Source organism: Ostrea edulis, chromosome 8 (assembly GCF_947568905.1).
Source record: "Ostrea edulis chromosome 8, xbOstEdul1.1, whole genome shotgun sequence".
Classification (NCBI taxonomy): domain Eukaryota; kingdom Metazoa; phylum Mollusca; class Bivalvia; order Ostreida; family Ostreidae; genus Ostrea; species Ostrea edulis.
The window spans coordinates 22,237,255-22,264,997 of NC_079171.1; the positions used below are offsets into that span (position 1 = coordinate 22,237,255).

The 27,743-nt window shown below is 35.7% G+C and overlaps 1 protein-coding gene across 3 annotated transcripts; it reads right to left on the minus strand.

Moving 5' to 3' along the window:
* LOC125661170 (receptor-type tyrosine-protein phosphatase epsilon-like) lies at nucleotides 1–27,109 on the minus strand. 3 transcript variants are annotated; one of them, XM_056147159.1, is made up of 25 exons: nucleotides 26,962–27,109; nucleotides 25,832–25,914; nucleotides 22,479–22,697; nucleotides 20,403–20,633; nucleotides 20,080–20,196; nucleotides 19,522–19,662; nucleotides 18,732–18,872; nucleotides 16,446–16,563; nucleotides 15,075–15,145; nucleotides 14,566–14,777; nucleotides 12,951–13,044; nucleotides 12,303–12,367; nucleotides 11,737–11,773; nucleotides 10,678–10,775; nucleotides 10,371–10,499; nucleotides 9,211–9,359; nucleotides 8,314–8,449; nucleotides 7,548–7,688; nucleotides 6,836–6,929; nucleotides 6,554–6,627; nucleotides 5,004–5,138; nucleotides 4,434–4,556; nucleotides 4,129–4,280; nucleotides 1,916–2,051; nucleotides 1–359 (listed from the first exon to the last, which is right to left on the minus strand). In XM_056147159.1, the coding sequence occupies exons 2-25, from the start codon at nucleotides 25,896–25,898 to the stop codon at nucleotides 225–227; spliced, it is 3,015 nt and encodes a 1,004-aa protein (XP_056003134.1). In that variant the 5' UTR covers nucleotides 25,899–25,914; nucleotides 26,962–27,109; the 3' UTR covers nucleotides 1–224. The 3 variants fall into 3 exon arrangements, with proteins under 3 accessions (XP_056003134.1, XP_056003135.1, XP_056003136.1); XM_056147160.1 differs by lacking the exon at nucleotides 26,962–27,109 and adding an exon at nucleotides 26,008–26,434; XM_056147161.1 differs by lacking the exon at nucleotides 18,732–18,872 and having other exon boundaries at nucleotides 26,962–27,101.
* Nucleotides 27,110–27,743: the final 634 nt, after the last annotated feature.

The window sequence follows — 27,743 nt, forward strand, 5'->3', positions numbered from 1 at the left end:
TTTTGCAGTATGATATTTACAGACATAAACTTTTAAAGACAACGTGTCAATTAAACAATAGGATTGATACAAAATATCCAATAAGAATGCACTTCATCATTCTCGAAAAATGCATCACAGCGCGTCAACCTATTTAAAAACATATTTAAAAGTCTGTCCTCCTGTAACTATGCAAAGATCGAGCCACCGGTCACGTGACGGAAATAAAACCATTTTCTTCTCTGTTAATTGGCATACACATTTTCCACATTACCATACACACCGATGTCGTCTGCTGCTCTGCTTTTGCTTGAGTTAACCCCATTGGTCGAGTCCGCTAGCGCCGATGCTACTATTTTGTGACAAGCGCTGTATTCTTCCTGTGAATAGACAGAAACACAAATCGATAATTACCATGTTAGGAAAATAGGTATATGGCGACCGCCTGAGTAGTAAGTAACTTTACCAAGCAATCGCCACTGTTTGCCTTCGAGATTTTTACCATTTCAAATGATAGCGATTTCCTCACGAATATGAACGATGTGCGTATGAATCTTGGTAAATATAGTACGACTATTTTAAAGGCTGGGTAATTCCGACAGAAGAGTAAAATGTAAATACATGAAACGAATTCTTCCAACCAAGACTTTCCCGAAGGGGATCCGAGTTAAAATAGATTCTCAGTGCCACTTGCTTGTCGTAAGGGACGACTTAATGGCGGACCACAAATTAAAACTAACGTCCCATTTTACAGCAGGTGTGGCACGATAAAGATCCCTCCCTGCTTAATTGTATTAACGCCGAGCATAGGCTTAAATTTTGCAGCCCTTCACTGGCAATGGTGACGTCTCCATATGAGTGAAAGATTCTCTCGAGGGAAGTTAAACAATATTCAATCAATCCAACCAAAACTCGGATACAGCCTCATTCAATCTAACACACTTCATGAAGTATGCTGGCGAAAAGCAGTGTATTTTCAAAAATTAAAATTCATTTCTTAATTAACTGTGGTGTACGTCAATGTGACGATCTCAGTCCTTATTTCCTCAAAGTCTTCGTCAATGATTTACCAACGTATTTAAGGGAAAACTATCGTTATGGTCAAATTACAGTATTAGTATATAATTTTAAAAAATGTGAAATGTATGCAGATACGTTGCAGTATTCACTTTTTTCCTAAAAGCTGATTAACTTGTTAGATAATTAAAGTGATATTTAGGGATTAAGGATTGAAAGTTAACACAGAAAACAGAAAAAAAAATATTTATATCTAATAAATGTAGCAGATACTAACACATGCAAGATATATTTCTGTCAAATTCTGTGTAAAAGATGTATCAAACTGGGTATGATATTGAATTATATCTGGAATTGTAACTTAATAAATATCAAGTGTAGTTTATTTTGGATATAAAGCTTACTGTGTAGAGTTAGGAATATCTACTGTTATCTTTGACTCCATAGATATAGAAGAGCATTACGCTAATTAGTTGATTGGGCCAGTTCCTGTCAAGGTATTGGTGAATGGTCACGTGACCTATCAAAGATAGATCTTGGACAACGTCTGTACCAAAAGCTGTCCACTATATTATTTAATGTGTATCACCATGAATAACTGTTTTGATCATTCTATTTTGCAAATCATTCTTTTTGTATATTCTGAAATATTGGAAATGTTGAATAGTATCATCACTAAATATCCAACCAACCTGGTGATAAGTGTTAATAACTGTAAACACGGTTATTTACGCACGGGGGAAATTTACACTAATTACGCGGTCAATTAAAGAGCGCGTAAATGTCCCCCACGCGAATTTTTATAGATATTTGAAATAATATATATTATATTCAGCTACCTCGTGATTTTCTCCCACGCGTAATGTTAGACGTGGAAAAACGCGTACTTAAAAAGCATTCGATACTGCTATCGACCTACCACTGATGATATCATTTCCGGTCTGCGTATCTGTAGCTGCCGGGCGATGGTAAACATGTCCACCTCGTCGTCCTGTTGTAGTTGTTGTATGGCGTTATAAACAGCACATAACACTCCACATCCGGTCGCCCCATCTCTATTTTGATGAAACGTCATAATTAAGTTAAAGAACTTGCATTGGTAAATATTTCAGTTGTATGGGATTTTAAACTTTGCGTAATTTTCATGGATGTACATGTACGTATTATCCACTGAACAAATTGTCGTTGTATCCTAGATATTCAAGAGCCTATCCGTATCATCAGGATTAAAATTAGTGTATATATACATAACATTTTGAATTAATCGAATAATGTTTGAGATATAAGAAACGCATGTGTTATATATGTCTCTGTAAGTACAGTCAAACATGCCGACATAAACCTGTAGACGTGGACACTAACTATTAGAAATGACCCCTGTCTGATTCCCTGATGAGTTTGTCTATTTGTTTTAACTGTTAATAGATCGCTCGTCTAACTCGACCAGGGACAATTGGACGTAAAAAATCAACAATGCGCGTGCCGCCATCAAGAAAAGAATTACAAAATTCATTTTCTATCATTTGATGATGCTTCTGAATAGAAAAACAAATAATTTTTCTCATTAAAGACCTTTGATTAACGTTTTTGAAATGACGCCGAGGAATATATGTACGTAACAATGAAAACAACAAAATTAAATTCCAAATGGCTGTGCGTGTTAAGAGCTGAATTAGATTTTAAGGTAGAGAACAAGCGGTGACTGGATGTGTGCTGCATTTTGTTGGAGGAGACGTTGAACACTGGTTATGCCATGGAACCTGTGGAATGCGACTCGTAGGTTTTCAGTGATGCATAAATCAAACGAAGTTTTAAGCCAATCAAAATCGCCATAATTTCATCAAGACAATATGAATATTAAATGATATAAATGTCAGATAAACTTGAATAATACACGAGACTGTCTTTTATGTACCCATAAATTGTATGATCTTAAAATAATTTAGATCTGGAATCAGCTTTCACTTGTTGTAAACTGTTTATATTGCTACTACATGTATTTAATCATATCACCCACACTCACCCTTCACACAGATTTAACATGTTACATTATTACTGTCTTTTGTGGATGACGGTATATATGCCCGAAATATCTTTTTATCTTCGGACTTAGTATTTCCTCTCAATGGTGATTAGTGGAAAATACATTAAGTAAAAATTTACAATATTTTCAGTGGTTGCAATCACGGGCACTGGAAGTTAATGTAAATATATAGCATGTGCATGTATAAAAAAGGAAGGATAGGACACTCTTTTTGAGGCAAATTCGGGTTTGGGTTATTGTGGACGTTTCTCAAACGGCCTGACGCGATGAATCGTTCACATATGTCTTACTTTCAATATCTGTACGGTTTCGTTTCGTTCCAATGCCGTTCATTCTAAGAAAAAGATGTTTTTACACCTCCAAGTGTCTAAGAATTTCGCTAGACTGTCTTACTTCCGGTTTAATCGCACTGAATTGAAAGGTAAGTTCTGATAGGTCAATAATAAAATTAAAGTCTGAATTGACACCTGTTATCTAATCCATAAATACACAAGTAGAAAAAATAATTCTAAGGATTATTACTTCATGAGGATATTAGAGACTAGTGGTTAAGTACATGAGCCATGTTTGTTTTTATAGTTCAAATATTCTTAATGACATTATAAACTTATAAATGTTTATTACATTGACCAATCAAAACTTACCTTTCAATTCAGTGCGATTAAACCGGAAGTAAGACAGTCTAGCGAAATTCTTAGACACTTGGAGGTGTAAAAACATCTTTTTCTTAGAATGAACGGCATTGGAACGAAACGAAACCGTACAGATATTGAAAGTAAGACATATGTGAACGATTTATCGCGTCAGGCCGTTTGAGAAACGTCCACAATAACCCAAACCCGAATTTGCCTCAAAAAGAGTGTCCTACCCTTCCTTTTTTATACATGCACATACTATATATTTACATTAACTTCAAGTGCCTGTGGTTGCAATGCTGTTCTTTGCTAGGGAGATAATAGTCCGGCCGATAAATTTTAAGTAAAGGATATAAGCCAAAAACTGCCCATTCTGTGAGAGAAAGAACTGATCGAGGCCCATAGATGGAAGCTCTTTTTAAAAGGCTATAATTGTTTATGAAATAGTCATACTTTGACACAATGGTTATTGGGTTTCCACTCGCCGATTGGTCGTTGTTCATCACGTGCTTAATAACGTCATTGATCATTTGAAGGTCACGTGGTATTACGTCATCTATTTTCCAAGTTGCCAGTTCGTAAATTTTGACGTGATGTACCTCAGACTGAAAAAAAAGAAGAATTTGTGATGTATCATCTCAGCCTTAATCCATAACACAGGTGAAAATTGTAACCTTATTTACACCTGGTGAACAGAAATAAGAAAAAAAGCTTTCTTTCTCAAACTGAGCAGTTAGAAGCACTTGGCACAAACATACCTCTTCAGTCTTTATTGTGATTTCGGTTTCGCGGACAGACGGCGTGATGTCAGAGGACGATTTCCTGGAGATCACGCATGACGTCAGAGAGATTGGGTTCTCTCGTGGAAACCATTCTAGCGTCTGTAAAATAATCCATTAAAAGGGAGCAATGCCTTTCGATTGCCCCTTGCATTACATTTTATTGTTGTTGTTTTATTTTTTTCGGTATGTAAATTCGATATTGATCACAAGTGAAGTAATTGTAAGTTGTTAACAGTATTTCATAATTTGTTTCCACTTTCAGACAAGCAAAGCAAGGGCCTGGGATTTTCATGTACATAAAAACGATGAAAAAATATTTGACATAAAATAGAAAAGCGAATAAGGTGTGATGAAAACTGAACTAGAATTCTGCAGCTTTTCACCTTTATCAATGTTAACATAGACGTATATATATGCTTCAAAATTTACGATATGAAATATTTCGAAAGGTACACGGGTTTTTCATCTGCATATCAATAGGTATATTACCACGATATTAAAAATCATTGAAGGTTACAAAGTAAATATATACAGTACATAACACACCGATGGAATATTTCTGAGAGGGTTTATGGATACGAGAGTGTTCGAATCGTGGTCCATTAGGAGCCTCAGGAAATCTTCTGCCTGTCCCTCCACCGGATATTGCGCTGTTATCAGATTGTTGTATTCACAGAAAGACTGCAGGTAGACGAAATGTACTTCATTCATTGGTACGAAAGTGAAGAGGAAGTACAAAATAAGAAATCGTAAACCACCTTTAACCTGAGGAGAACTTAGTCTTCAAACTAATTAGCTATGCTACTTTGACGTAGAAAAATATAAGAAAAATAGGTTTCGTAAACACAATGTGTTAATCGTATACAATTGTAAATTGGTGAACAAATCGAACGTTCACGAAAATTATGATTCGGTGATAAATCTGACAAAATGTGATAGATGAAATAAAGTCCGGAGATTAACAGCTTTTACTTGAATTCACGTGACACACGATACAAATATAGCGGACTAACATGTTGCATCTAGGTATGCCTTATAACAGAGCGGACTAACATAGTGTATCTAGTTATGCCTTATAACATAGCGGACTAACAGGTATCTAGATATGCCTTATAACAGAGCGGACTAACATGTTGTATCTAGATATGCCTTATAACATAGCGGACTAACAGGTATCTAGATATGCCTTATAACAGAGCGGACTAACATGTTGTATCTAGTTATGCCTTATAACAGAGCGGACTAACAGGTATCTAGATATGCCTTATAACAGAGCGGACTAACATGGTGTATCTAGTTATACCTTATAACAGAGTGGACTAACATAGTGTATCTAGTTATACCTTATAACAGAGCGGACTAACAGGTATCTAGATATGCCTTATAACAGAGCGGACTAACATGTTGTATTTAGTTATGCCTTATAACATAGCGGACTAACATGTTGTATCTAGTTATGCCTTATAACAGAGCGGACTAACATGGTGTATCTAGTTATGCCTTATAACAGAGCGGACTAACATAGTGTATCTAGTTATACCTTATAACAGAGCGGACTAACATGTTGTATCTAGTTATGCCTTATAACAGAGCGGACTAACATGGTGTATCTAGTTATGCCTTATAACAGAGCGGACTAACATAGTGTATCTAGTTATACCTTATAACAGAGCGGACTAACATGTTGTATCTAGTTATGCCTTATAACAGAGCGGACTAACATGTTGTATCTAGTTATACCTTATAACAGAGCGGACTAACATGTTGTATCTAGTTATACCTTATAACAGAGCGGACTAACATAGTGTATCTAGTTATACCTTATAACATAGCGGACTAACAGGTATCTAGATATGCCTTATAACAGAGCGGACTAACATGTTGTATCTAGTTATGCCTTATAACATAGCGGACTAACGTGTTGTATCTAGTTATGCCTTATAACAGAGCGGACTAACATGTTGTATCTAGTTATGCCTTATAACATAGCGGACTAACATGTTGTATCTAGTTATGCCTTATAACATAACGGACTAACATGGTGTATCTAGTTATGCCTTTCAGTGGCTCTTTGGTTGTTCTGGAACTATACTTACGGACACAAAAACGGCATTGTAATAATCTGAGCGTCCTTCAACGTAGGACGACAAGGCCGCTCTGTACCTGTCAACTAAATGAGGTTTGAAATATGTTAAAGAAGTAATAGATACTTTAATATATATATATATATATATATATATATATATATATATATATATATATATATATATATATATATTTATATATATATATCTCATGTATATATATCATGTGATTTTAGTATGGAAACTTAAGCTTTATCAACCAATTTGACTTAATTATGAAAAAAAAAAACTTGCTTGGTAATACATCCGGGTTATAGTTCAGTTCCTTGTGTGATGTCCCTGATTCTTTGTCAGCCTCTATGTAGGATTTTTTTATGGCAATCAGCGCCTATAATTGTATTAGATTAGTACTAAACACCTGTAAATGTATTAATTAGTACTGAACACCTGTAATTGTATTGATTAGTACTGAACACCTGTAAATGTATTAATTAGTACTGAACACCTGTAATTGTATTGATTAGTACTGAACACCTGTAAATGTATTAATTAGTACTGAACACCTGTAAATGTATTAATTAGTATTGTATATCTGTAATTGTATTAATTAGTACTGAACACCTGTAAATGTATTAATTAGTACTGTACATCTTAATTGTATTAATTAGTACTAGGCATCTGTAATTGTATTAATTAGTACTGTGCATATGTAATTACATTAATTAGTACTGAACACCTATGAATGTATTAATCAGTAATGAACACCTGTAATTACATTAATTAGTACTGAGTTAACTTCCATAGTATCAATTATTTGAATAGTAATATTATATTATAATTAGCCTGTAACCAATGTATATGTAAAATATAAATGAAAGTACTACATGAAATTGTACATTTTTCTTCCTTCCTGTGCACACACGTACAATGTTTCAAGGACACCCCTACTTGCCTTGAATTCCTTCCTGTACACACACGTACAACGTTTCAGAACACCCCTACTTGCCTTGAATTCCTGTGCTAATTTTGACTCGCTGGTCGGATTTTGGTTTTGGCTTTGCTCAGACACAAATGAAGCCTTGTCCATTAGCCTCTCGTTTCCTTTAAAGGACTCGTTCAGTGCAAAATGTAGAAACACGTACTGGTCCTGAAAGATTTGATATCTTTTAAAGTAAAAGTTCAAAAGTTACAACTATTCAAAATATTTTTACACGTTTATCCGTCACAAAAGGCACTACATGCTTCTTTGCCCTTGGGATCGAAGATTTGTATGCCAATTTCTAAAATAGATCGTTATAACTACCATAGAATTTGCAAAATGCTGACTTTTAACGAAACTGTTGAAACCTATGTAACATTGACTTATTTGGCGGTACACTGTCTCCATTTAAAAACTGATCACATGTAGAACATGCTCTTGAGTATTGAATCAGTTTAGAGACATAAACACCAAATTCAGGTAATAATGGAATATTTCTGTATGAATATGAGAAGTTGACGATGGAGAAACTGGTTTTCCCATTTGTCGTAAAGTTGAGTTGTTAGTTTACCTTTAACATCTATGCTCAATAAAATATCTGAATATGAAGCAGATATGGAAGACCAAGGTTTCTATTATTTTGAGTTGACTGGGATATATCGAATCAAAATGAATATTGTTAATAAATAAAACATCGTTGATATATTTAAATGTCGTGTTCAAGGCCACAGGAAGATTTTTTTTTCATATATAGAAGCTTTTGAATAAATTCTGCCTTGTAAGAGCTACTCACTACATTTTGTATCATACTCATGCGATCTTTACGCATTGTTTTGATATAGTCTACCACGTTGAATCTTCCGTGGGTGGATCCGTGCCGAAAGAGTACGTCCAGTGCTATAAAGGTTCCAGTCCGGCCTATGCCTGCGCTGTAAATTATAAGAATAACGAATAGAGTATCCCAGGCAATATACGACACTATGAAATAGAGCATCCCAGGCAATATACAACAATATCAAATAGAGTATCCCAGGCAATATACGACAATATCAAATAGAGCATCCCAGGCAATATACGACAATATCAAATAGAGTATCCCAGGCAATATACGACAATATCAAATAGGGTATCCCAGGCAATATACGACAATATTAAATAGAGCACTCCAGGCAATATACGACAATATCAAATAGAGCATCTCAGGCAATATACAACAATATTAAACAGAGCATCCCAGGCAATATACAACAATATCAAATAGAGCATCTCAGGCATATACAACAATATCAAATAGAGCATCCCAGGCAACATACTAAGCAGATATAGCATAGTATGGATTACTTGCAATATTTATTACAGGTACGAAGACTATCTAACGCTTAATTTCCGTGATTTACATTATGCAAATAAAGATATTTTTGGGTGACTGCCCCCCTCTACTATGTTTGAAAACAGCACTGATGGGGAAGTATGTAAGTTTGAAGTTATGAATATATTGTCCCCATGTCTAAGTATTGAAGAACTTCCCCCGACGTTGCATGTAACTCCTACTCCCTCCCTCCCCCCTCCCCCGAAAAACGATGCTACATGCCTGTAATATCATTTTTAAAAATCTAATTTCGAAGTTGTTGTGCCCCCCCCCCCCCTTTGCAAGGCTGTTCTACGCCGTTGGAAATGATGTAAGACATACCTGCAGTGCACTAACAACGGATTATCCTTGCTCCTCTGTTGGATCCGCACCATGTGTTTATGAAAGATCATTAGATCGACCGGATCCGGAACGCCATGGTCCGGCCAGTGAGTGTAGTGCATGTGGGAAACATTTCTAGCGAGGGATTCCTAGCAAAGCAACATCACAAATGTAACATTCCTAGCGAGGGATTCCTAGTAAAGCAACGTCACAAATGTAACATTCCTAGTGAGGAATTCCTAGTAAAGCAACGTCACAAATGTAACATTCCTAGTGAGGAATTCCTAGTAAAGCAACGTCACAAATGTAACATTCCTAGTGAGGGATTCCTAGTAAAGCAACGTCACAAATGTAACATTCCTAGTGAGGGATTCCTAGCAAAGCAACATCACAAATGTAACATTCCTAGTGAGGGATTCCTAGTAAAGCAACATCACAAATGTAACATTCCTAGTGAGGGATTCCTAGCAAAGCAACATCACAAATGTAACATTTCTAGTAAGGAATTCCTAGTTTGAAAGCAAATGTAACTGCCAAAATACTGCCACTACAAATCAAACAAAACTTGGCATTTTTGTGCATTAAATTTGTGAAATGGCGTTCTCCGCTATCCATAACGAAAATAATCGCCTTGAATATGTCCTCTCCAGTTCATACAAATCGTACATTCAACAGACAGGAGGAAAATCAACAACTATTCGCGTGAACAAAAATATTCGCAAAATTAATGAACACTCCAGTCTCTACCGAAAATCAAACGTCCTATTTGACCAATCATTTCGTCGTGCTGATTTGTCTTATTCTGGAATACATTTTGTTGTAAGAAGGATTTCTATTGGTTGAAAGTCTATTGTATTCACGGAGTTGTTGCTGATGCCAAATACTAATTATTTTTAGCTTATATTTCTCAGTTTATTCTTGCGTTTTGAATTATGGCCTTTGCGTCCAGTCAGATATGCAGAAATTAAAACTCCTCCATAAACTGACCTGTCCCTGTTCGACATTTAGCAACGTGTCCTTTACTGTACCTACAGCTTATTTTCAATCGTACCGTGGCAAGAGGTTGTCTTGTTGACGAGAAATAGAACCTCTTCATGATGAGTTTCATTTCAACACTGTGTCCGAAAACGTTAAACAAATTGTGAATATATAGTGCTTACTGAATTTTGCCGCAATTGAAGTTGCCTGATGACGTAGTTCGCATATCGCTTTTCCTGCATTAAACGTACAGTGATGTTCCCATAAGCCATTTCTTCTTCCGATTCAGGCCAGTATTGCTCACATTTCTTCTGCAATGACAAATGCAATATTTTTGGATGGTCAGATATGACAGAATTTGTAAAAGCATTCAAATCTAAATCTAAATTTCAGAAACAGACATCTAAGGAAAAATTCAATCCTGAATTCAAAATAGATAAGTTTGAATAATTAGAATATAATATATAGATTGATAAAATTGCAATTTACCTTGCTTCCTTCGACTAGGTTGGTCAGCATGACGACGACAGAAATATTTTCCTGCCAAATCATAATCCAGTGATCCGCCAATGTGTTGATCTTTGGACCTAAGTATAATGAAAGGCAAAGATAACGAACAGTTAAATATAAGCAATACAAAATAGAGAGTTGGGAAAACATGGACCCCTGGATATACCAAAGGAGGGATCAGGTACCAAGTAGGAGTAAGCATTCCCTGTCTACCGGTCACACCTGCCGTGAACCCTTTATCTTAATAAGGTAAATAGAGTTATCCGTAGTCAAAGTCAGTGTGCCATGAATCGATATGAAACACGTCTGACAATTTTGATCCAATGACAGGTTGTATTGGCAAACTAGATCGCTATAACGGTCTTAGAATTTGCGAAATGCCGACTTTGAAACCCCTGCACCATTAACTTGTTTGCGAGTAGCCTGCCTCGATTTAAAAACTGACCATACGTAGAACAAGCTCTTGTGTATCGAATCAGTTGAGAGATATAAACACCATATGCAGGTGATAATGAAATACTGCTACATAAATATGGAACATTGACGATCCAATTTTACATCATTTAAGAATCACCGCCATAGATTATACATATGAAATGACTGATATTGTAGGAGGGGACTAATTAGATTATACATATGAAATGACTGATATTGTAGGAGGGGACTAATTAGATTATACATATGAAATGACTGATATTGTTGGAGGGGACTAATTAGATTATACATATGAAATGACTGATATTGTTGGAGGGGACTAATTAGATTATACATATGAAATGACTGATATTGTTGGAGGGGACTAATTAGATTATACATATGAAATGACTGATGTTGTAGGAGGGGACTAATTAGATTATACATATGAAATGACTGATATTGTTGGAGGGGACTAATTAGGGAAGAATGACCACACCACTTTCCACTTTTATAGATAAAGTACAAGTTTGACAAACCTATTGTATCGCAACAATTCCTGTATACTTGAACTTTTAAATTTTCTACCTCAGTAATATTAAAAAATTAGTGGTTACATTGTACCTTGGGAAGCTATGAATTTTCTGCTGCCATCTATATCCTGTAAATAACAGAAGAGAAAATCATATTTTGCGACATATTTCACACAAAACACGTACATGTATCTGTAATTTCACATTCAGAGTCAGTTTTCGGTCTATGTAACAAAATAATAATTGCACTGAATTTTAATAAATGTTATTGTGTGCAATGAATCTGCCTAAAAATTCAATACGTCTACATTTTTTTTCGAGTAAAATGTAAAAAAGTGACTATATTTTCAAACCCAGCGTACAAATTTTGTATCATTTTTCAGTAAATCTAATAAAACATTGCATAGATCAAAATAGTGGGGAAGTTTTGTTTGTCTGTTGTTTCACAAATGTTTTAATCATTTAGAAGAGTTACTGACTGTTGGTGAAATCACAGGTGCTTATGGGCAGGACTTCCGGTACCCCCCTCCTTCTTGTAATTTTTAATGTTCAATTCCTTGAGTATTTCGGGGTATTCTTAATAGAATGAATAACTTCAGAACACCCTAAATTAATCCTCATACCAGATAGTGTGTTATTTCTGAAAACAATAATTACCTTTATAAAGTTTGCATTGATGTAGTCATTTTCAGATGATCTCAAAATCACACGGGAGTGGTCATCTACAGCAGTAAATGGAATCATTTTAATTCTTTCAAAAACTGAAACACGAGCTGATAACATTAAAAGCAGCGTTCATTACTCATCTACCGATTCTAAATTGAATGTTTACAAAGTCAGATAAACTCTTAAGGAGGTATGCTACACCAGAGAAATTTGATGTAGATGAAAAGTGGAGGATATGTACAACAATATTTTGAAGTTGAAAATTTTCAAATTTACTTTATTTTGTCAAAAAATACAGTTTTAGTAGAAGGTAATCTGAAAAAAATTTAAAACCCCTGCTGGACTCGAACCTGCGACCTACAGTTCAGCAGTCGGTATTCTAAACTACTGAGCTACTCGGCTAGGTATTTAAATGAAAAAGGAAAAGTCAAATATTGCTGATATCGATTTTTTCATCCATGTTTTTAAAGGAAGTCAGCCATTATGACGATGTAGAGTACCACCTTAATCTGATTCAATAATGTTCAAATGATTACGTTGCATGAAAAAATGTAGTTCATGAGAGAAAAGGGTACATATGAATTGATATCAGTAAAATTAGGAACTGACGACAAAAAAAAAAAAAAAAAGAAAGCCTACACGGAAATGTCGTCTTGAATCTGTTTCGAGTTTTGTGTCGGGGTTCCTTGGCTACTGTACATGGTATCTCACTCTGTTCTCCGTGTGGTACATCCTGTAAAACGAAAAGAAATATTACTGCACGTCCGGATTTAGTGTTACTATTTCTCATTCTCTACCCAGAGTTCCATGCGCTACTCGCACTACACTTCTGTCAACGGCTTTTTACAGAAATCTTGTAAGTTTCTAATATTCAACATTTATGTTTTTGACTAAATATTTAGTCATATTATGAAATGCTTTTGGTGGAATTAGATTGAGGCTTACTGTAAATTGTTTACAATTGCCGTTTTCAGATTCTGAATTTGGAACTAAATTTTACTTCGTAATATACGTATGAATGTAGGACATTCACGTGGTGTAAATTTAAATGTAAACATGGAGTCAAAAGTAAGAAAGGCTGTAATGAATACGATAAAACTTGTAAAATAAGAGACAAACAGCTAAATGGTAAATTTTATATATACTCATCAAAGTGTCAGTGGGCTATGAAAAGTGCTTGATGTGGTACACATGTTGTCAATAATTTTAAAGGGAGAGGAAACGAGAATGATTCTTTATACCCTGTCATTATATTGTCACATGATTCCAAGCGTTGACAGAGGTGTACGTGAAGCTTGCGTAACGCGCCCTCTGGTGAGAAAATGTCTCATTGTGTGACGTTATCAATCGCTAACAGCAAGAAATGCGGCGACTGAATTTACAGGAAAAACTGCCTGTTCCATTTTAGACGCAGTCGAGTCTGTAGAGGCGAATGTTCTAAAGAGTTTGTCTTGTTATAAACACAGTAAACCTATAGTCGGGTGGGCAGTTAAAGAACCCTATATCAATCCAAAACAATGATGTGTACAGGGCCGTAAATTAACCTTCAATTTGGAGGAGGCAGGAAATTAGGCGGGGGTCTGGGGGCCGCCCAGGCCCCCAGACGCCGAGCACATTTTGTGCACACTGAACACGTTTCGTGCAAAATCCTTGATTCTAGGGCCTTCTAAGATGTTACTTGACTAACTCATTCTAAAAGAAAGATTTGGAATGCTTTTTAAGGGAGGTATCATGTTCTTAGTTATTGGAAACAACATAAATTCTAATGAAATTTAAATTTTAATTTTTTTTGGCTCAAAAGTTGGAGGAGGCAGCTGCCTCCTCCGCCTCCATGTAATTTACGGCCCTGATGTAATATTGTACAAATTTCCATTTAAATATTTTATCAGACCTGGCTAACATCTGTAAGAAAAGATATACGTTAAAGTCATTTACTACTGAGAACAGTTCTTCGATCGATTACAAGATATCATAGATAAAGTTTTGGAAATTTGGGCAAGAAATAAACGATATAATTATCAAAAATCTAAACACCACACTAAGTAAAGCACAGTGTTTTTATGTTGCTTCATCAATTCTAATTTTTTGTCTACAAATGGTAGAATCTACACTGTTGTTCTTTTGTGTGTGTGTGTGTGTGTGTGTGTGTGTGTGTGTGTGTGTGTGTGTTCGTACATCATTCAAATTCGAGGGTAATGAAAACAATGAAAACGAAATTCAAAGCTCATAAAAATACGTGAGATGAAAATGTTACCTTGAATTCCTTTTGGAATATTCTAAAGCTGTCTCTTGATTTGGCCTTTATAGCGTTGGAAATATTACAGACTTTTATAACTTTAGAGGTAAGAAAGAATGAGTCACGTGATGTGTTGCAGTATAGCGATGATCCTCCATCACTGTTATGGCTGGATCGGTTGTCCTGTTCATCAGGTAGGTTATCTACGAGCTTTGCAGAACTATTGGTGCCTGTATGGATATATTGAGAAATAAGCTCCGTTGTGGCGGATTGAAAGGAGCGAAATGTAAGCATGAGACATAAATCATTGTAGAACATAACCAATGAATTGCTTGCAAAGTTGATAAGCAAAAATGAAATCTCTAATAATTTTTTTAATTGCAGAATACTTACACCCTGTAGCATTTAAAAGTTTGCCTACATTCTGTGTTTTTATATGTAACATAACAAATAATATAAAAGTTCCTTATTTACCACATTACTACGCATTTAGATTTCTACTCTTTAAAAATTGAATATTTTCTTACCACCTCTGTTAATCTTTAAGCTTCGCCTAAACACAAAATCTTTATATTCTGGGGTCTGCTTCTTTCGTAACCTATATTGAATAGTGATGTATCGTATGTTTTATCATAGTATCACATTAGTTCATTATACTATTAAATTTTGTTAACCACTCTGATTGTATGCATTAGTTCTCTGAACTCGACATTGAAAAGATGCTGGAGTTCCTCATTGACAATATCTACGTAGTAATTGGTGATCAAGTCTTCTAGCGGTCTACCGAAATTCCCATGGGCACGAACTCTGCTCCTTTATTAGCTGACCTGCTTATATATTCTTTCGAGGCAGAATTCCTCAGAAACTTCGACAAGAGAAAAAAACACTTTCCCGTTATGACCTTCAATTCCACATTTAGATATATCGACGACGATTTATCTATTAACAATGTTCATTTTCATTCGTATGTTTATTTGATATATCCCAGTGAACTCGAAATAAAAGACGCAACAGAATCTTCCACATCTGCTTCATATTTAGATATTGTATTGAACATGGATGTTAACGGCAAACAAACAACTCAAATTTATGAAAAACGGGATGACTTCATCTTCTCTATCATCAACTTCCTGTATCTATGTAGCATTATACCATTATCATTTTTGGTCTATCAACTGATTCGATACGCACGAGCTTGTTCAGCATATGATCAGTTTTTAATTGGAGATAGGCTACCGACAAATTTGTTGATAATGCAGGGGCTTCGACAGTCTCGTTTAAAGTCAGCATTTCACAAATTGTATGATTGTTATAACGAATACAATCTGTCATAAAAATGAATGCTTTTTGACTTGTTTCATACCGATTGCTAGGCCTTCCTTTACATATTGAGTTTGACTACAGATTACTCCGTTTACCTGATCGAGATAGAGGGCTCATGTCGGGTGTGACCGATCACCAGGGAATGTTTATTCCTCCTAGACACCTCTGGTGTGTAGTTTAAATAGTATACCAGAACATGGCTTTGCTTTGTGATTTTCATAACCACTGATAAACATTTTCTAGGGCAGAAATGATACACAGGCATGACACAGATCGTTATGATAAATATTACCCTGACTTGACACATGACCTTGTCAATAGCCCATCACTGGTAAGTGCAAAAAATGTATATCTTTATGGACGTACAGACAGACTGACCAAAAGCAATACACTTCAGATATCCGATCTAATCGCGTGTAAGATCAAACGATCAAAGAACGGAACGTTGCTACAAGGCGGGAATGACAATAGTTCGATCAATCGTCAAAAATCACGTGACCCATCGTCTTCAATGAACGTTGTGTTTTAATATTTTGATTCTCATTAAGAATATAAATATAAATAAAAACCCAGACCTATTGACAAACACCATGGCAACGGCTATGACAATGATGGCAACTAGTATTCCAGTGATAGTTCCGGCAATAACACTTCCGGAAGCTGCTTGAGGAGGAGGAGCTATGAGAGGATCAGCTGTCAATCAATAAAAAATAACAGTTATTACTTCCTGCGAAATGCTTCTTTTTTGTCCCAACGCTTTACGGGTTGTTGTTTTTTCCCAGTTAATACGATAAAAATGTTGAAATATCATAAGTTGTGGGTGGCAACTTGTTATGAGGGTTTCAATATAGAGGCATATCTTTGACATTATGTACGCTCAAAGGTGCTTTATATTCATATATAAGAACTTGCATACTTCATAGCCAGTAATTAGAGGGCCGTGACCGGGTTAAACATAGGTAAATGTTGTAGTCATGATGAGACCAAAACCCGAATTCTATATACCTCCTTGACACAACAGCAACATCTTGCGCGTGTTGTACAATAAAGGACTCTACTCACATAGAATATCAGGAGATGTGTGAAGAAATAAACAGTTATTGTTGATACTGTAGAAAATTATCAAGGAAATCCAGAGTTTGAATTTTGAATTAATTCTATCTCCAGTGCAAACACAGGCTTTACAGGAAGTCAGTTTCCATATACATGTATTTGAACGAATATCATTTACCTTTACACAGATGTTGTTGGTTATTTCTAATTAGAATGTTCCCGTGGGGATCCGGGTTATAATAGGTCGTCAGTACCCCTTGCTTGGTGGTCCTTCGGATGAGACCGAAAAAACCGAGGTCCCGTGTCACAGCAGGTGTGGAACGATAAAGATCCCTCCCTGCTCAAAAGCCGTAAGCGCCAAACATAGGCCTATATTTTGCTGCCCTTCACCGGCAATGGTGACGTCTCCATATGAGTGAAATATTCTCGAGAGGGACGTTAAACAATAATCAATCAATCAATCGAAATACATGTAAAAGCAACCAATTTGCGTCCACACCGCTTTTAACAATTCAACTTTTGGAATGTTTAACCATCTATAGTGGAGATGTTTGAGTTAATCAGTGTAGTATCATCTAGTCTAGTTTATTTTTGTCTTCACATCCACCATATCAACACGTGTTATACTGCCCCATTTGATATTATCGGAGACATGACAACAAGAATGGCTGGCTACTGGCATATTACAAATGTACGTCGAATTCATTTCGTGTATTTCAAACTTTTCAACCTAATATGATGAACGCAATGATGAAGCAACCGACAAGTGGTGAAATCTTTGTTGAATTACTGCATGAGGAAAACATCTAACAATGCGTGCAAATAAAGCGCCCCTGTGATTAGAGAGAATGGGAGCACATCTTTGATTGATTATCACAAATAGGATTTGTTTTTATTAAAAACAAATGTCTCCCCAGTTTCCCAAATTGTAAATGCTCCAAATTACAATCATCTCCCCCTTGAGATACTACATGGTATGGAGGAGAAAGCAAGAGCAGGAACATAGACATTATGAACTGCGCTTTGTGCATTGAGGAAAAGATGGAGAAAAGATTCAAAATTGATGTGATCAATATCATTGTTGTACAGGATACAAAATGAGTAATTAAAAATAATGACTGTTATGCTGAAGTACCAATAGGAAAGTGAACATACCGTTGTACATGAATAAAGCTACAAAACACTATTCGTTGATCCCCTGTTAAATTGTACGAAACTATTAGATCGCTTTTCAGAAGAATGTGAACATGATTAAAGGATGATAAAGTATTGTACAAAATTTAAACACTATCGAATAAGTGTTCACAAGCTACTTTACACCCTCCATCCATCCTAGATCCACTAATATGATTAGGAAAATAATTGGATTCTCACATCCCAACAATATGCACATCTACAAATGGCAATGAAGCATTGTACGAAGTTTCTAGCCTTTCTGATAAGGCATACAGGAGGAGAAGCGGTCACGAGAGAAGATATCATTTCATATTAACCCGTGAAATAACACCAACCCTCCCTTAAAATGACTAAGTTTTGTCCTAGTACCACATAACTAACAAACAGTGCTCAAACTGAGAATGCTCACGCCTCGCCCAAGAGGATTTTTTTTTCAAGAATCCCATATATTTCCATATTACCTCTCTAATTAGTGTCTAAATAACTTATATTCCCAAGAAGCTAGTCCCATAGTGAATCTGTCAACAAAAACAATAAACTGATTCTACTCAAACAGTCAGTCAACTACTCACTAGCTGTAATACATGACAGACATATTGAATCATGGCAAGAAAAAAAAATGTGGCTTTTACTTTCATTGCACCACGGTGATCTCCATCCTCGTCTGCACCCTCTGGGACATATTCCAGTGATGACGTCACATGGGTCATCCATAAAACAATGGTCACTACAGTTCATTGCACAGTTCACTCCAAAACGACCGGGCATGCATGCTTTAGGGAGGAAAATGGGGAAATATTAGACATTTTACGGCGGGTGATAGAGGCAAGAATGTACGCGAGACTATGTCTGATGTTGTTATTACATGCTTGAACACTATGGTGTTCTATCTTGGCCATTTTCTACCCCTTCTTTCTTTTTGACTTTGAGAAGACGCAAAATCCCAAAGCTTTGAAGTATCGGGGTGGGGATGGTAGGGTTGCAGAGTTGTGATGGCAAAGAAGGGAAAACATGACGGTATATAGGAACAAATCTGCTCTTGTAACTTAACCTTTGCAGTTTTCTTATTCATCCGCACCTCATTCCTTAACCTTCAGAACTTTGCTCGTTAATCATAATACCGCTCGAGATATACATGTACGTCAAAAAAGCAAAGGAACGAATAATCTTAACCCAAAACATGAGGATAATTTTTCCAGATTCCTTACAACTTGCGTTCATCTGGGGGTAACATTTTCACGACAGCTTTGTTAACCGCCAGTAGCTTACTGATCTGGCTTTTCGGTATCTTCTGTTTCTTTTTAGTGCTTAGACATAATCTACACTCTATTGTAATTGTCGTTAGAAAATTAGGCTTAAAACTTCATCGGTTACTTTTTGTAGCTGTACACGTGTCTGTGATTTGGCGACTGTCAATCTTACTTTCATTGCAGAATATCCCAAGATACCCGGATGTACAGCCGTTCCTACATTGCCCAGTCTCAATCTCGCAGTTCTCATCATCTGCACACCTTCCACTACATGTCCGAGTGCAGCCCAGCCCGTATAGCCCGAAAGGGCATTCTACAATGCAATATTAGTCATAGAAGACACACTGAAATTTCCTGATTAAAGTGTTGCTCTAGTTTCTGGGGGTTCTTTAATGTCCTATTACGTGTCACATAGTGATTGGACGGCGTACATTTATACCAAAGAATGCCAACAATTACAAAGAAAATTTGAAATATAACGACCCTACCCTGCTAGTAGTACGTGAAATTCATGGTTTGTTGTATGATCAATATATTGCATCCATTAATGCAACAGCTTCACAAAGTGCAAAAAACCCTAATTTTGGTGGTTAAAGAAACCGTAGACGTGTGCAAGTTGGCGAACATATAGAAATGATTGATCGAAAACTAATTCACTGTGACATTTTGATGTTTCAAAAAATGGGTTAAATATCTAGAATGCAAACAATTATGAAAATATTTTACTTACCACACTCAGGTTCCACGTGACCTGGCAGGCAGTCTGCGCACCCGAAATTGATATTACAAGTTCCACATCCGATACCACATGCGGTACAATTTGGGCCGTAATGGTTGACTTCACAACCTGCAAGGTGACACCGAACATTTTGCCAATAAATATGTCGATCTCGGCAATGTATACTAAATAGAAAATATTTGATTCATCAAAAGGTTACGTCATTGTTTCGAGTATAAATGAGAAATGCACATAATGCTTGACCGAACGTTTAACAAGGTCATGGCAGGGTCATGCGACAGGATCTGATATGCATGTATAAAAGAACAACCGACCAGATATTTGAACTTCGCAGATCTCGAGAATGACCCCCTCCTGTGGTACTGGCCTGTCCTTGTAAAACCATACATATCTGGCAGTGCCGACACAATCATTTAAAGTCGGGATCGGGATTCGTTGATTGAGGTTATGCCGAAAGCAGATTTCCTGTGGAGGTATTGCGGTATCATTGGAAATTCTGATAGTGTAGCCTACAAATCTTTCAGTGTTTGGTGCTCTCGGTTCTCCTGCAAAAGTAGTGTAACAATGATGACTATGTCTCAATAACAGCATTTCCTTAATATGTTTACGGTGTGACCGTTGAAACGAGCGAAAACCCATAACATCTTACAACACGACTTGAGCTCATTCATTTAACACGGGAAATATAACGCGGTTGCTGTTAACAGCTGCGATTATTTTCTTTCAAATCAAGCAATATATCCACAATAAAACGTACTAAGGTATGGGAAAGCTTGTCTGGAATTTAAAATCATTTGCGGTACTTTCCAAACCATTTATTTGTTTTAACTGCGGGGTTGTCAATGAAGTATACCGCAGTGAAGGCGACATTTTTGCGGAAGCATTATGGGTAGTCCCCATCATTTTTTTGCAATCGGATCACGTGCTCGTCCTTTTCCGTAACCGGTAAGAAGCTTTGCGGTTACGGAAATAGCCGAGTAATTACGATTGCATTTTTTAGCTGATGAAAAGCAAATCAGGTGACTCAATTGCGTAATCATTGGAGCGAGCGCATCGCGTCGCTTCGCTCGCTATTGATATAACACACAATCAACAACAAAATCGCGGTGTAATTAAGTAAGAACAGTTGATTATACACAAAACTTCTTTCATTCAATCAATAAAGCAAATACCGTATAGTCGGTTTTTGGGCGAGTATATAGATTTGGTCTATTTCGGCGAATTCCAGAGATTCGCTAAAATAAAAATCCTTATAATCAAGTACAACGGCCGGTATACATATACATTGTATACATACAAAAATAAAAACCTAGATCACCAACAGTTTATCCACCAAAATTAATGGTATACCTTGTAGACCCAAATCAGCCAAGTTTCTGACCGCAAAAATAAATACAGATAAAAAAAAAACGGCAATACGGTACACTATTATGACCCCTGGGTCGAGGCCTCTGCTGATGGACTGTTAGTCCCCGAGGGTCTCTACAGCCCAGTAGCTAAGTACTTCGTTACTAGCTTGAAAATACGGATGTATATTTAATTGCTGTGATAAAATTTAGAAATTCATTTCAAAATTAAGGATTATCTCCCTCATGCATAGCTCTTATCCTTAGAGGAATTTGACTCCACTTTTTGGCACACTGTTTTCCCCTATAATAGCTCTAGCAAGTTCATTGTTATTTCGGATTTCAAAAATTTCGGTTGAGCATCACTGAAGAGATATTATTTGTCAAAATGCGCATCTGGTGCATCAAAATTGGTACCGTATAAGTTTTACATCCTTAACTCCAGATGAGGGTGACCGATGATGAAAAATTCTCTCATTTGAATTGAATTGTACCGTATAGTCGTTTTTTTTGGCGGGTATACAGATTTGGTCTATTTCGACGATTTTAGAGATTCGATGAAATAAAAATCCCTATATTCAAGTACAACGGCCGGTATACATATGCATTGTATACAAAAAAAAACAAAAACAAAACAAGTTCATCAACCAAAATACCGGCAATACGGTGCACAAAGATCAATCGTAAATATATCCCTAACTCCAGATGACTGATAATGATAAAATCTTTCATTTGAATTAAATTGTAATTATGGTGAATGCAGTTTTGCTTATAATTACAACAACCAAAACATTGAGTTCTTCATCATTTATGGTGAAGCATACCTTTTATTATTTGCGAACATGGCAAATAAAAATCGGGGGGTAAACGAAACTAAGAGATGACAATAAAATCATTCTGTAGGTGTTACGCAAATCTTAGAGCATACATCTTAAAAGTAATTTTCCATTGATCCTACGGAAACTAGAAGACCGAAGGTAGGACCATTTCTCCATTTCATTCAGGTACACCCCTGAGATTTCCTGATCCTTCACTAAAACTTACGATCATTCCTATACCAGGTCTGTACCTGGTATAAACTGTAAACTTTCCCGAGATCAATCCTGAGCCAAGCAGATTGTTGACCAAGGCCGGAATGAGAGCAAGATCGGTCTTCTATCATCCGTAACAAATCAGGCCGACCGTCCACGGTTCTAGAGGCTACGAAATCTTGAAGTGTTGTGCTCATTTCGGCTGTTGTGAAGTTTGGAATTACCAACTCATCTATAATGTCAAACAATACATCTATTTAAAATTTGCAATGAAATGGAGAAAAATGAAGAAAAATTAACGAACAATTATCTCTAGCATATAGTTTGACAGCAAACATGTATGTTAACCGGCCATTTGGAGGCACCAATCATATACATGTACCACTAAGAGACTGGCTAAAACAAATAGCACATCGCTTTTTAATGATGGTTCATTGTGTACTAATGCGCTGAAAAGCCTGATATAAACAAATGAATAGTGTGCATTATAATCAGGTTTATCATATTTATTGGTACATGGGTTTTTATGAATTATCTAGAGTAATATTTAGATAATTGAGTTTGGAAACTGCATAATGTTATCATTTAACATATACGCAAGACAGTTACTGAGCAATGTTTAAACAGCTGTTATTGACCTCCGTTAGAACAGCCGTTATTGACCTTCGTTAGAACAGCTGTTATTGATCTCCGTTAGATCAGCCATTATTGACCTCCGATAGAACAGCCGTTATTAACCTTTGTTAGAACAGCCATTATTGAACTCCGTTAGAAAAGCCGTTATTGACCTCCGTTAGAACAGCCGTTATTGACCTCCGTTAGAACTGCCATTATTGACCTCCGTTAGAACAGCCATTATTGACCTCCGTTCAAATAATCAGTGAGGTAAAAATATGGGGTTGGAAGTGCCTGAACAGGAGAAAAATTAGTACTTTAATTGGTTAAAATTTTGACCTCACGATATATAGTGATTTTATTAACATCATAAATATATCATTAAGCCCGGTTTTATCATAGGGCGGTCAGCATATTCATCAAAAGCATTTCTTTACCCAATGAAATTCAATGAAGTTTCTACGAAAGCCCATTGAGCTGGGAAAAAATTAGCGTTATAACGCGAAAATTTCGCATAACTTTTGCGAATTAACGCGAACCTTTCGCGCGAAAAAAAACGTGAAACATTTTATATAAATATAGTTATTAGAAAAGAACCCGTAACTAGTACAATGAACAAAGACTAACAAAGACTAACGTTTATGCATTTAAAAGTAACCTTAAAGTAGGGATCTAGTAGCGTGACGTCATGTCCGGATCGAACTCTGGTATTGGTTCACGTACTATTATTATCAAACATATTTTTACATTTAGCTGTATGTTTTTTAATTTAGTAAAATGAATACAATAACACTCAATCACTTATATTTGAGTAGACTATGGCTCCAATCTTCTTTCCATTTTTTGTCATCTAATTCACACATAAAACCAGAGGTACATATTTGTTTAATTGATATACAGGGGTATTACATGTTAAAATTATCTGTAAATTAAAAAAAATTCATGATATGCGATAATGCACTTGTGGAATTAAATAAAACAATTCTGCACTTGTTATATATTTGTTATCTTGTTATATATTTGTTATCTTCTATTATGTGAAAATCATCTTCAAAATGGCTATTTTGGACAAAAAATGTAAATATAAATTGAGATGCTGTGAAAATATTATGCTGAGAAAGGGCAGATTTTTAAAATGTATTTTAACAAGCATTCATATATGAACATAATATGTGAGTTTGAATGAAAAATCACAAGTCAAATTTTTTAAATATTCATATTAGTGGTGTTGCAGTGCCGTATTTTTGACTGCCGAGGGCCTGTATTGAGTTCAATTTTGTACCACCATTATTAAAAAACATGAAATTGTGTTAAAATTTCACTTTTAATTATTTAGTTAAACATATTTATTTCATATTTGAGGAAAAAAATTGCAGCATCATACCTCCAACAAAATTTTATGGACATATTCTAGGACTTCTTCAATGAATTTTGATATTACCGTTTGACAAATGGGGGTGCACGTAATAAAAATACCATAATTTACTCATTATACTGACAACCCCCCATTTTTTTGTTTTTATCATACCCTCAAATGAACAATCTAAGTATTTAAACTCAAATTTTTGAGAAATCACAAGTAGGTCCAGGACTAGGAACCTACCTTAAAGTTTAAAGTAAAGAACTATATACACACGCTAACACACCTACATTTTACACACGCACATTTCAGAATGTTTGGTACATATGCTATTAAAGTTTTATTTAATGCAAAGTAGAATTCATATTTGTAATTGATTAATACCAGTGTTGCTTAGCTAGCAACAGCTTTTAATACGAAGGTATGAAATTTCTTCCGTTGAAATCAAGCCTTAAAATGTCACATAATTTCAAAGAACTATCAACCACTAAATTTCTGAATTTGTTATGTTATTGAGTAAACTATGCTTTATCTACATTTGCTTTTGATTCATTTGATATCCTGAACAACCCCAAGAAAGCGCTTGATGACGTAAGTTCTCACAATAAAAGACTTTTCCAGGGCTATGTTCCTTGGCTGTCATCTTTTACGGGGAAAAAAATCCATAGAATTCTCACAGCAACCTTTAATGTAACTAACTGTTTTATAATTTTGTCATTTGATATGCTTTTGGTTTGGTATATTATCTAGAAAGACCTCTCCTATGTGACAATTAATAACACAAAATATGTACAACAGAATCAAAGGTCATTAAGATAATCTTCTTAAAGCAGTCAAAGTATGTCAAGAAATGTGCATATACAAACTTACAAAGTACAACTGGACAAGTCTATCGTTATTTTTTCTTTATTGTAATGAACAAATTATTTCATGCTACTTTTTTAATATTGAGCGCATTCAATTCATAAGTTCGTTTTTATAAACAAAATCTACGCTTTATAACCTACAGTGTAAGTTTCACGTTAATCGCTAAAGTTACGCGTTTATTCGCGAGAGTTTCGCGTTAATTCGCGTAAATTATGCGATATACATGTAACACGAAAAACAAAATCAGCTACAAAAATGAGCTCAATGGGCATTCGTAAGTTTCCATCTCAAATTCTATGAGGAAAATGAAAATAGAATTATCTACTTTGACATCCAAAAATCTGAAGGTGTCATGACATTATCATTTACGGGGGGGGGAAAAGGAAAATGTTTTTATGCCTTTGAGTCGAACCTAGAACATTCATTTTTGTTGTTTAATGCAATAATGAACAGTGTAACAAAGCGTATAAATTAAGGCACTTGGGTTAAAAAGTTCTTATCCTCTGATAAAAAAAAAAACGTACCATAAGATAGAGAGTATCCGAGCAGAAAAGTGTAAATTAACAGTCCGGGTTTCATCTTTCCACCCATTGCTGTCCACCGGGTTCTGAAATTAGAGATTACTATAGCTCCAATGTTTCATATAAATTATGTATGTGTAACACGCAGAAATAGTATTCGTGTATAAGCAAATAGTCACCTTTGTTTCTTAGTTTTCTAGTGAGGCCGTTGAAGATCATTCACTTTGATTCACATTTCTAACCTGATTTTTTCACTTTGATTCACCAGGGCCGTAAATTACATGGAGGCGGAGGAGGCAGCTGCCTCCTCCAACTTTTGAGCCAAAAAAAATTAAAATTTAAAGTTCATTAGAATTTATGTTGTTTCCAATAACTAAGAACATGATACCTCCCTTAAAAAGCATTCCAAATCTTTCTTTTAGAATGAGTTAGTCAAGTAACATCTTAGAAGGCCCTAGAATCAAGGATTTTGCACGAAACGTGTTCAGTGTGCACAAAATGTGCTCAGCGTCTGGGGGCCTAGGCGGCCCCCAGACCCCCGCCTAATTTCCTGCCTCCTCCAAATTGAAGGTTAATTTACGGCCCTGTTCACATTTCTAAACTGATTTTTTCACTTTGATTCACATTTCTAACCTGATTTTTTCACTTTGATTCACATTTCTAACCTGATTTTTTATTAGTGGCCCAATTATGTATAGAACTAAAGAGCCTCTATTGCAGTGTTGAAATGATCAATTTAAGTTCGATGAAAATATATATCGTTATATACATGTAGCATATCTCACAGAATGCTACTGTTACACCCCAAATCGTCGCCGGCGACGATTTGGGATGGGCGACGATTTAGGGTGTAACATGCAACTAAGTGAAATTTATCATTATAGCATATCTCACATAATGCAACAATAACTTATCACCAAGTGAAATTTATGATAATCAAAGATAAAATATATCACATGTGTATGATAGCAGACTACAAAAAAGTAAAGACTCTGTAAAACTGAATTAAACATAAATATGTAAAACTTAATTAAACATAAATATGTAAAACTTAATTAAACATAAATATGTAAAACTTAATTAAACATAAATATGAACGAATTACATGAAACGTGCTTAAAAACCCACCGTACCTAGTCCGTGAGAAGTATATGCCGTGGGTGTAGATTCAGTTTCTTGACTCGTCATTATGAGATCATAGTGACTACTCTAAAGGTGATCGCCGTCCAGTCGTTACAAGCGGAAGACGTATATCTTCACCGGAAAAGGGCAATTAAAAACCCTGTGTTACTTCCTGTTGAACAACATTGTGATGAGTGATCGGCTCTGTAGTGTACATGTACATTGCGTAAAAATTTAATTAAGTGCGATCGCTCCTTGTCAGTATCTTTTTTAACATATCATATAAACTATCAAGTTATCCTTTAGAAAGGGATTGCAATACGTGTTTCTAACAAACAATTTCAGTGGCGTAGCTTCCATTGAGGCAACCGAGGCAGATGCCTCGGTAAAAAAAAACAACCACCTTTTACGTTGTTAAAATGTCGATAGACCCCCTGCCTCGGTAATATGCGAACCCAAGCTACGCCTATGAGTTTAAGGTATACTGTCAATCGTCATTGTTCGTGGTGGTTTGATGTTCGTGGATTTCATGGGTACCTCTTACACACGAATTTAAGTGTCCTCAAACATTTTTTTTAAACCAAGTAGAGTTATCTCTCCTAGTGACATCATAATGCTTACCCTCGAAATTACCTCCCCACAAACCAGCAAAATTTTGCATACCCACGAACATTGGCCCCCATGAATTAAAATGATTCCACAGTATTTGCCGTTTAAAAAAGCAGATCGTGTATTTTGTCAGTATGATAAACGATGAAAAATAATACGATTTGACAATTTCGGCAAATTATAT